This window comes from Gadus macrocephalus, chromosome 18 (assembly GCF_031168955.1).
Source record: "Gadus macrocephalus chromosome 18, ASM3116895v1".
Taxonomy (NCBI): domain Eukaryota; kingdom Metazoa; phylum Chordata; class Actinopteri; order Gadiformes; family Gadidae; genus Gadus; species Gadus macrocephalus.
This window is the reverse complement of record NC_082399.1, coordinates 15,334,864-15,345,605: the sequence shown is the minus strand read 5'-3', so window position 1 is coordinate 15,345,605 and position 10,742 is coordinate 15,334,864. Positions and strand designations below refer to the sequence as shown.

The window sequence follows — 10,742 nt, the reverse complement described above, 5'->3', positions numbered from 1 at the left end:
TAAAATATGAATATGAATATGATAATCAGTACCATTATTCCATGAAGCTATAAATATTTAAAAAAATATGTTATTCATAGTAATTTGTCTTGAGGTTTGGTCTTCACCATGCCTGACATGTCAGACCTTTCTAGAAGGACAGTCACAGGTGGTATAGCCCCCTGGCCGTTCTGCCCCCACTCGAGTCGACCAGTAGTACGCTGCCCACCATGGACCATGAAAGGTAAGAGGATTTAATCATTAGTCAATAATAATTATACATAATTTCCCTCAGTTCTTGCCAGCAACTTCGATTTACATTCTAAAACTTTAATGTCCTCCAAACTTCAAGGCGATCGACCTCCGTAAGAAACAGAAACGGTTCTTCAATAGATCATATTGCAGGATTTCTCGGCGTCTTTCGACGCCGAGAAAGTTTTTCTTTTCAATATGAAGAGATTAACTGCACGTTGTGTGAATACGCACCGTCTCTAGAAGCTATTGTAAGGGAGCCCATAATAAATAAATATTATTATTCATTCATTACTTCTCCACGTGGTACCCTGTTGTGTCATTCTGACACACACACACACACACACACACACACACACACACACACACACACACACACACACACACACACACACACACACACACACACACACACACACACACACACACACACGGCCTATTTATAGCCCCCGTCTAAAATAGTTGAGACTGTGTCCCCTGTTTAATTTCACCTGTTGTAAGAGCAGCCGTGTGTGGATTCTTATTCTCTTAAGAGCTGTTTTGGAGATCAAGGCCGCCATGGCCGCCCTGGCGTCCCGCTCCCAAAAGGAGATGTTTGAGAAATTGGAGGAATCCTACAGAGTCTGTGCCAGCTGCGAGAAGCGCTCCAATCAACTCTCAGCCTCACAGAGCCTTAAACGTTGCGTCAGGTGAGGGGAGAAGAGAGAATCTCTACCCGTCTCTCTCGGGAGTTTGCAATTTATAGGCCTACATTCATTTTAATCTGCGCTTGCGTCCCCCCAGATGTCTAGCCGCGAACTACTGCTGTAAAGAGTGTCAGAAGGCGGACTGGCCAAAACACAAGAAGGCCTGCCCACAGCTCCACCTAGTGGCCATAGACAGACTTGTTGAATGGCTGGTATTCAAAGGTAGGCTCTATTCCTATTACAAATTAATTGTAAGAAAGAGTAATATTTCATATTTTCCTTATATATAAATAATAAATAATAATTTAAAAGAAAATAATAAAGAAGAAGAAAATAATGATATTGCTAGTTTGACTGTTGAGGTAGTCCCAGGATTTGTAGGAATAGTAGTATTAGTATATTATAGGGTTATATAATTTGGTAGTAGTATTATAGTGGTACAGTGGTCCACATGGTTGTGGTCTGCAGGAGAGCTCCCGTTCCCCACGGTGGAGCCCTGGCCCCGGGCCCCGGGGGAGGTGAGGGCCTGGGAGGACTGGCTGGCCATGCAGGGAGAGCTCTCCCTCCGCCTGCAGCCCCTGCTCGCCAGCCCCGCCATGGCCAACATGTGGACCAACGCGGGCCGCCCCCGGCCGGACCCCCGGGCCCTGGAGCAGTCCGTCTGGAGGGTCTGCAGCGAGTTCTTCTCCAGGCCCCTGAGCGTCCTCTGGGGGCTGCGGGTCTTCGGCCTGGACCCCTACACCAAGCCCCTCACTGTGCACGTGGTGGGGGCCGGGCAGGCGGAGACCATGGGGGCCCGTCTGACGGACTACGACGAGCTGAGCCGCGCCTTCCCCGGACACCAGGGGCTGGAGGTGGTGCTGGTGGGGCCGGAGGTGGTGCAGGGCCCCGTCGTGAGGCCCCCCCTCAGGGCGTTCGGCCCCAAGCAGAGGGTCTTCATCAGCGCCTACAAGGGCCTCTACCACCAGTTCTGGGAGGAGCTGGTGGAGACGGAGAAGGCGGCCAGACCGGACCTGGTGGTCGGCTTTCACCCCGGTACGTAGACTCACCTGCTCCCTCATGACCTGTACTCACTGTCACGTGGATCAGGTCTGCTTCGATGAGGACTGAAGAGGTTCACTGATTGCATTAACCAGATGAAGATCTGTTAATGGGTGTTCATGCAAACAGATGTTAACTGAGCCTCTTTCAGGCATATTTTTTTCGAGATTACTGGGATAAACTTTCAGACAAAGCTAGTGAATCAATTTAACTATTCTCACGGGAAGCTTTGTTCTGGAAGGTTTACTGGTCTTTCATACATGGCTTAGCTACGCCGGAATAGATATGCCAGCTGACAGTCCAGCAGAGGGCGCTAACGCTACCCTTATGGATGTCTCTATTCTACTGGCAGACTGGAAGCAGCTCCCTTAGTTCGGATCTGTCCAGTTCCCAGCCATTCCTGAAGTAAGAAGCATGTTTGTTAGCAGAAGAAGCAGCATTGATATTGTTATCCAATCACCTGAAGGCAATCGCGTTAAAATGAATGGATTAAATGCATCATCAGCGGCGCCTTGTGATTGGTTCAGTCGCTCCACGTTGAACTGTCTTACGTCAGGCGAATTTATCGGCAATCTCACTGCTTTCATTCACAAGGAATGTGTCTATAGGCCTTCAGCTGGCAATTTTTCTGTGCAGATTTTCCAGAAAATAAATGTGTGTCGTCATTCATGCATGAACCCATGCAGGACATGGTTCAGGGCATGCAGGTACAGACTGCATGAGTGAATGGGGCTCGAGTTAGTGTGTGTGGGTGTTTGGTTGATTATGTTGTGTGTGTTGTGTGCCAAAGGGTTTGATGCCAGTCAGGGGTTGGAGGAGGGCTGGCTGCCCACCCTGCTTCTGCTCAGGGACTACGAGATACCCTCCATATTCACAGCCTCCAGGTCAGACACACACACACACGCACACACACACACACACACACACACACACACACACACACACACACACACACACACACACACACACACACACACACACACATACACATGTGTTAATATATCAGGTTGGAACCACACTTTTTCCGAATGAAAATGCCCATGTCTTAATGTGTGTGTGTGTGTGTGTGTGTGTGTGTGTGTGTGTGTGTGTGTGTGTGTGTGTGTGTGTGTGTGTGTGTGTGTGTGTGTGTGTGTGTGTGTGTGTGTTTGACAGTGATGTAGAGATCACATACTCGATGCAGATTCTCCAGGAGCTAGAGATAGACATGAGGTGCAGTGGTGCCAACCCCTTCGCATCCCTAAAACCGGAGGTAGTGGGTTCAAATCCCAACACGCCCGCCGTCTTCTGCAACTCCCACTACCTCTGCTTCCAGGGGCTCAAGGAAAACGTGGAGCTGGACTAACCAGAGGACGTATGGATGGGATTCGGTGACACAGCCCCTATTGCTTGATTTATTCTGACTATCGTCGTTTGTGTGACAGCATTCAGCCGGCAGTTTTCCTCCAAAGTGACTTCTTGTGAACTGAGATACATGTGACCAAGGAGCAGATAGTGGTTATGCTACTTTTACCTCGGGCTCCAGGATGGGGTAAATAAGGCCCAATCCCATTTCTACCCCTTACCCCTTCCCCTTACCCATTCAAAACAAGGGGGAGGGGTAAGGGGTAGCAATGGGATTGGGCCTAAATGAATAAATAGTCAATAGATACTTTCCGTTGGGCCTTGAGACATTGTCAGCGTTGGTTGTAGCAGTTGTCTGCAGAGGTATTTTAGGAGGTTTTATTGTATACCACATAATCTGATGAAGTATTTGCATTGCTATTATCTCCCCTAAAACTCTAATTGCCCTGACATTTGAATGAACTGTAATATACTACAACACTGGCAAAGTCCCATGACAAAGTGACATGTTAACATTACTTGCAGACTATTATGAGAATTGATATATCAACTCCGGTAGCCCTACATGATTAAGAAAGAGTCACATTATGAGACATAGATTACAGATGTTTAAGCGTATGTAGCATTTCATTAGATAGAATCTGATTTAGAAAAGATTGTTACAACATTTGTTAGTTTATTTTGATTGAATAAAGGAAATATGCTAATATGCTCAGGTTTTCCTTTGGCCATGCTGGCCCGTTAAAATACTGAACCAGAATCTTCCCTTTTTTCCCAGGGACGGTCAATTATTAAATGTATTGTATCATATCCTCACCTCAAAAACACAAGCAACACTCAACACCTGAGAATCACATAGCCATTTAAAAAGAATAAAACATTATCGCAAGCCAATATTTGAATCAACTCTCCCTTTATTTTGACATCATTACACTTGATGTGTGTGTGGAGGGGTCCCTCGCTAGCGAGCCTTGATGTGTGTGTGGCGGGGTCCCTCGCTAGCGAGCCTTGATGTGTGTGTGGCGGGGTCCCTCGCTAGCGAGCCTTGATGGACATGGCCAGGTCCAGTATGTAGAGCAGGAGGTTGAGCAGCGCGCCGGCCATGACCACGTGGAGATCCCCCAGAGAGCAGCCGCTGCAGTAGTACCTGCTGTCCTCCCTGCGCTCAAAGTAGCCCCAATAGCCGAACACCGCCCAGAGGATGGCGGCCGACAGGTACAGCAGCGAGGCCACAACGTTGTACACAAGCTCCAGCCACGCCTTGGGCAGGAGGTCGCGGAGCAGCTTCACCAGGTTGAACAGGATCAGCACCACGTTGGCCAGCAGGCAAACGGTGAACACGAACAGCGCCCACGTCATGCCGGCCGACCGGTGGTACCAGTCCACGTACAGGAAGTAGCTGGTGGCGGCGGTGAGCAGGAGGCACGCCACAAAGGCCTCGGTGAAGCGCAGGACGCCTCTGAGGCGCGAGAGGTAGCCGCTGGGACACTTGAGCTTCTGCAGGATGGCGTCCACCAGGAAGGCGGCGGTGGCGGCCAGGGAGAAGGTCACAACCAGGATGCTGAGCACACAGTGGAAGCAGGCGTAGCCGGTGGCGTAGATGATGCTGGCAGAGGCGATCATCAGCGTGCAGATCATGGTGAGGCCGCAGGTGAGGTCGTCCCAATCCGGGAGGAACAGCTTCATAAGCACATTTATCTTCAGGGCCTCGGCCACCGTGATGAGCAGCGGGATGAGGAAGCAGAAGAGCCAGACGAAGTCGCACCAGACGCCCCAGGGGCTTCCCATGCCCCCCCGGAACAGCACCAGGATGAGGGCGACGCCGCTGAAGATCATCTCCAGCAGACGCAGGATGCCTCCGATGCTCTTGAAGGGGCCGCACATGACCTCGTCGATACAGTTATGATTAGAAATGCTGTACCTTTTTTGTTGTTGCTTCCAAGACAGCAAATTTTCAATATTTCAGGGGAAAGATACGCGCCCGTTTTGCAATGAATCCAGTGGCCAGGATGTTTTCTGTTCTGAGCATGAGTTGCTCTGTCTGGCATGAGGTTAGCGAGAGGGGCTGCGGCTTTATTTGATTGCCGGGCCTCCACGGCCCTAACATGGCCAGTGTCGCTGGGCTGTGGAGTATTCTAAACAGGTGGCTACGCTATCAGCTGCTGTACGTTTTTATTCAAATCTTAGCGTAGTTAAGTATATTGAGATTGCAATGCACTCAATGTGCTCTTTGGATAGTGTCAGTGTCTTTACGCATGGAACCAACTTTAAACTCTTAAACCAACTGTATTTTGAACTACATTTAGACTCAGCTAAAAACCTGTCTGCTTACTAAAACATATTCTGACTTGTCTAGCTGTAGAACTTATTGATTTAAATGTCAACCATAGCGTCCTTTACAAACCCATACCAAACTGATACGGCGTGACACCTGATAGTAGCACAACTCAAAGACAACATTTTCTGTGTATCAAGAAGCTTTTATTGGTTGGATTTCTCATTATGAACATTTATTGTGGGCAAACCTTGAAATTGGGGATGCATTGTTATTTAAGGGCTGCAAATTAGATATAAAACGAGGGCAATACGTGATCCTACAATCCAAACTCTGATGCGGTCGGAATATCGGAAGGTCTTCCAAGGGAAAGGCTTTGGAGGGCCGTCCTCATTCCTGGGAATCCATTGGCACATCTCCACCTAAGGGAGTGAAGAGTCGGGCCGGAGGAGAAGTGGGGGAGAGTGGTGGGGGGCAGGGATAGGAAGAATAAGAAGGAGAGGACATTGAGCAGCTGTTCGCTGTTTGGACCACTGGGGGGCGTTGGGGGCGGAGGCGGTGCCTGCGGCAGGCCGTCGCATCCGCCAGCTTGCGCAGGTCGCTGCGGAAGCGTGAGCCCATGAGGGCGTAGAGGATGGGGTTGAGGCAGCAGCGGCTGTACGCCAACGTGCACGTCACATACTCCAGAACCACACCGCAGAACGCCACCGCCGCCATCTTGTGCCATTGCACCACAGTGTGGGGCAGCTGGAAGAGCAGGAACACCGCCACCAGCGTCACCATCAGCTTCAGGGTCCGCTGTTGCCGTCGGCTACCCCTCCGCTTTCTCAACCCCTTCTCACCGGGCCCCGCCCTCAGCATCCTGCCCACGCAGGAGTAGCACGTCACCATGATGACGGACGACAGGCCGAACACGACGATGAGCGCCACGGAGGTGACGTGTCTGACCATCGAGCTCTCCCTCATCACACAGTGGTTGTAGCCGCCTTCCTGCGACACGCCGGCGTAGCAGAGCTCCGGCGTGGTCAGCAGGAGGGCCGCCAGCCAAACGGCGAGGGACGTCAGCTTGCCGGCGGCCAGCAGCCGGACGCGCAGCCGCAGCACCCCCTGCGGCCAGGCCACCATGACCAGGCGGTCCACGCTGATGCAGGCCAGCAGCAGCAGGCCGCTGTAGGTGTTGAGGGCGTAGCTGGCGCGCGTGGCCTTGCACAGCAGCTCGGAGAACACCCAGCCCTGGTAGGTGTCCACGCCTTGCAAGGGCAGGGTGAGCAGCAGCAGGAAGTCGGCCAGCGCCAGGTGCACCAGGAAGACGTCGGTCATGGAGCGCAGGTGGCGGCGGCGGTACAGGCCGAAGGTGGTGATGACCAGGGCGTTCCCTGCCACGCCCGTCAGGAAGATGAGGCAGAACATGAGGGACTGGAAGGCCCTGATGGCCGCCACCTCCTCCTCCTCGGGGTCACACCTCTCGGGCAGGCCGCCATCGTCCTCCGCAGAGTAGTCGCCGCTGTAGTCAGTGTACTGGGGGCTGGTCTGCAGAGCTGGGAGCCATGACGTCAACACCAGTTACAGTCAGTGGACATCATGGAGATGTTTTCAATGTGCTGTGCCAGTAATAAAAAAGAGGATAGCCTTCATGCACGATGTGTCTTAATTGATATTTCCTTACAACATTAAGAACATAAGCTATCATAGCCTTGGGATGTGATTGTGGGATATGATAAACATACCTCAAGCACTTCAGGTGTCTTTAACTAGTTCTACAAATGACCAGTACATCATCTTCAGTTAAGAAGGACTCCTAGTAAACTAGCAAAAGAAATAGAAAATCAGGGCAAAAGTCACATAAGCAGATCTTATAAGTTTTTCAAAAATCTCTTTCCAACCCTAACCCTTTCAGGACGAGAATAGAGTGGTATAGACTATGGAGAGCAATAGAGGGATCGATTATGGATTCATTCTGTTGCGTTTTATTTTTTTGATGAAAAACAATACTCACTTGTGATCCTCTCACATCATATCATACATTATAATTATATAAAAAATAAAAAAAGTGATGTGAAACTGGTACTGACTACCTGTTTTAGTCAAGGTAGGCCGATCTTAATCTGTAAGTGACTGGTTTAAGGTGGGGGTGTAGCAGACACCCGTTGGTGGTCTCCATATGACTCAGATTGTGTGCCAACTGTCTATATATCTTTTCTACCTCCAGACTCCCTTCATTTGATCAATTTCACCAGTGCTTGTTGGCACTGCTGGTGGTAGGGCATGTTGGTTAGCTTTGTTTAACGTGTTTGGTGGCCATAATCCATCCTTTTTCAATCGACTGGTTGAGGACAAAGGGAGTGACGTCATGAAAAGGTAAGAAGAGCGACTAAAATATGTCTGTTGATAACCATACAATTGTTTAAACCAGCCGTTCGGTAGGCTACGTCAAAAAAGAGGGGATTTACATTTGGAGGAGGTTTTTCATTTGACTGAATACCAAACAACACCTATTAGTTTTCAGTAAAATAACAACACATTGTTAAATAGATCCACACACAATAGTTGATGTCCGATCACACCCTAGTCGAGCCCGTCTCGACTAGGGTGGTCAACTTGGTTAAAGCAAGACCCCTTGACACTGCAATATGTTCTGCACCAGAGAAACGTGGCGCGGCCGCGTGACGCTGTCCCACGCACACCAACACACACACGCGCACACACACACACACGCACACACACCAAGAGAATCAAAGTACTGATGTACACGCTCCAGTACTCAGGTGAATCTTGTCCGCGAGCTGGGGTTGGTTCGCGCACAGAAAAATCCATTTAGGATGGAAAAACATTGTTGTTGTCCTTTTTTAGGCGTTCTCCTCAGCGGTCAGGGGATTCACATGCGCTTTATCAACTTTCCACTTGTCTGATCACGTGAGGATGCTTTTCTCAGCCTCAACCAAAGAGTAAAATACACATACTGTACCCCGGAAATCCCCAATAAAGACGTTATAATACAGCATCAAAATATGCTCCCCATATTCTTATATTTTGATACTGTATTATAACATCTTTATTGGAGATTTTCAGGGGTACAATATGTGTATTTTACACCATGGATCAATAGTGTCGTCATGTGCAGAACCACTAGGTAGCAAAATCGAACAAGGGAGCAGAAATTGGCAGAACACTGGACGAAGTTGAGGACATTCATTAATTCATCAGTAGATAAAAAAGGACAAAAACACGGTTTTTCCATCTTTCATTGAATTTTCTGTGTGCGAGCAAACCCCAGCTTCTAAAATTCACCTGATTACTGGAGTGTGCAAATCAGGACTTTGATATTCTCTGTGTGCGTGTGTCTGTGTGTGTGTCTGTGTGTGTGTGTGTGTGTGTGTGTGTGTGTGTGTGTGTGTGTGTGTGTGTGTGTGTGTGTGTGTGTGTGTGTGTGTGTGTGTGTGTGTGTGTGTGTGTGTGTGAGTAATTATTCCTATTGTTTTTTGTTTGTTCATTATTACTACATAAATAAATATTTGACCTGTTAAGCCCTTTGAGACTGTAATTGTGATTAAGGGCTATACAAATAAAATTGAATTGAATTTAATTGAATTATGAATGATGTAAATATATACATAAAGTATTCAGTGTTACAGGACTTACTATAGCATTATACCTAGTATTATCTACGCAGGTACGAATACTGCACATAGGTCAGGACTGGATTCTTAATTTTGCCATAAGCCTTAAAATGTATCTTCGGATTTTCAAGCGAGTAGAGTATAAAATATGTGTTTTAATGTTTTACCTAAAACTTCAGGTCAACTTGGAAACAAATTATTCCCTCATCTCACCTGCTATCATGCATCAAATAGTGACAAAATGATTTGATTATTCCAAGATTTACTGGTGAAATTGCTTTTGAAAAAAATCAAATGTATATATTTTGTTTACCAATTGCTAAGATTCATATAAGAATAGCATTTATGACCACCTAACACAACCCATCCTAAATATGAGCTAATAATACAATTTTAAACATTTTTGCGACATTTTTACCAAAAGGTTCAGTAAATGTCTAAATTAATTATAAATCAAACAAAAAAACTAATATTGACTCATGGTCCATTTATGCATGTCAATGACATAAATATTATAATTGATGCAATCTAATCCCCTAGATTAGAGAGTAATTCCAGACTTTTACCTGTGACGTGTGTTGTAGCATGCATGTTAGGATGTCATCCAATATGTTCTACAACCTGACAAACCTAAATTAGCCTAACGTGATCCACTTCCCCCAGCCACACCCCTTCATCCAATCAGGTGCCGGCAGGGGCGTGGCCAGGAACAGGCACTGCTACCCTACTTTTCTTATCTTACACCTCTACCACTTTCTCCTGTATCTCCATCTGGATGACAACTATTACAAAAAAATTGTAATATAAAGTGTACATTTAACTCTAGGGACAATAGGTGAATAACATTTAGGAGTGCATCAAATAAAGAGGCAAAATCAAACTTACAAACTTCAAAATAACTTTTTCATTTTAATTTGAAGATTCATTGAGCGAAAAACAACGATGAATATGTTAAAGGTACAATGTGTAGAATGTATTAATATATTGATGAAATTGTTAATGTAATCGTTTTTTTTTTAAATAAACGGATCTATATATATCTGTAGTTCATGCTGATAGATAGAAGCATCAACAATCCCATTAACTCAATTTCACCCTATGCCAGAACTTTTTTATATTAACATAGCTATTCCAAGGTGTGAACTTGCCCTCTGTTGTGGGGAATAAAATGACAGACACTACACTATTTGCGCTCTTGCCTTGCAGAGCTAACAGCATACCCAGCAAACCCCCAGAAATCCCTTGGTGCATTGAGGCTATATAGTCCAGTCATTTTAAGCCAAAATGGGGGGTCAATCTAGAAGAAATTGCAACAGAAGCAAACTCAACTGGTTTTGTATCCTCAATATGTCCTGAGTAAGGGAAAAAAAGGCCAGAAGAATCCCATTAGGAGAAAGTCTTGGAAAAATAACTAAATATAGCCTATTCATACGCCTAATCATTAATTTCCGCAAAATAATAGGGTAAAAAATGTTACTTTTAGATATCACCATGAAAATAGCAAGACATTTTCACCTGGCTATAACCAATGTTTAAATCTGTTGTGGT

At 46.8% G+C, this 10,742-nt stretch overlaps 3 protein-coding genes across 3 annotated transcripts; 1 reads left to right on the top strand and 2 right to left on the bottom strand.

Moving 5' to 3' along the window:
* LOC132446709 (putative protein MSS51 homolog, mitochondrial) lies at window positions 1-4,196 on the top strand. The gene is made up of 6 exons (XM_060037147.1): window positions 1-223; window positions 765-920; window positions 1,015-1,139; window positions 1,386-1,952; window positions 2,749-2,842; window positions 3,114-4,196. The coding sequence occupies exons 1-6, from the start codon at window positions 210-212 to the stop codon at window positions 3,301-3,303; spliced, it is 1,146 nt and encodes a 381-aa protein (XP_059893130.1). The 5' UTR covers window positions 1-209; the 3' UTR covers window positions 3,304-4,196.
* On the bottom strand, window positions 4,034-5,354 carry LOC132446710 (myeloid-associated differentiation marker-like protein 2). Its single transcript, XM_060037148.1, has one exon. It carries the CDS (start codon window positions 5,184-5,186, stop codon window positions 4,338-4,340), a length of 849 nt encoding a protein of 282 aa, XP_059893131.1. The 5' UTR covers window positions 5,187-5,354; the 3' UTR covers window positions 4,034-4,337.
* Window positions 5,355-5,876: 522 nt separating this feature from the next.
* Window positions 5,877-9,417, bottom strand: ccr10 (chemokine (C-C motif) receptor 10). Its single transcript, XM_060037298.1, has 2 exons — window positions 9,408-9,417; window positions 5,877-7,115 (listed from the first exon to the last, which is right to left on the bottom strand). Exons 1-2 carry the CDS (start codon window positions 9,415-9,417, stop codon window positions 5,968-5,970), a joined length of 1,158 nt encoding a protein of 385 aa, XP_059893281.1. The 3' UTR covers window positions 5,877-5,967.
* Between the last annotated feature and the right edge of the window lie 1,325 nt (window positions 9,418-10,742).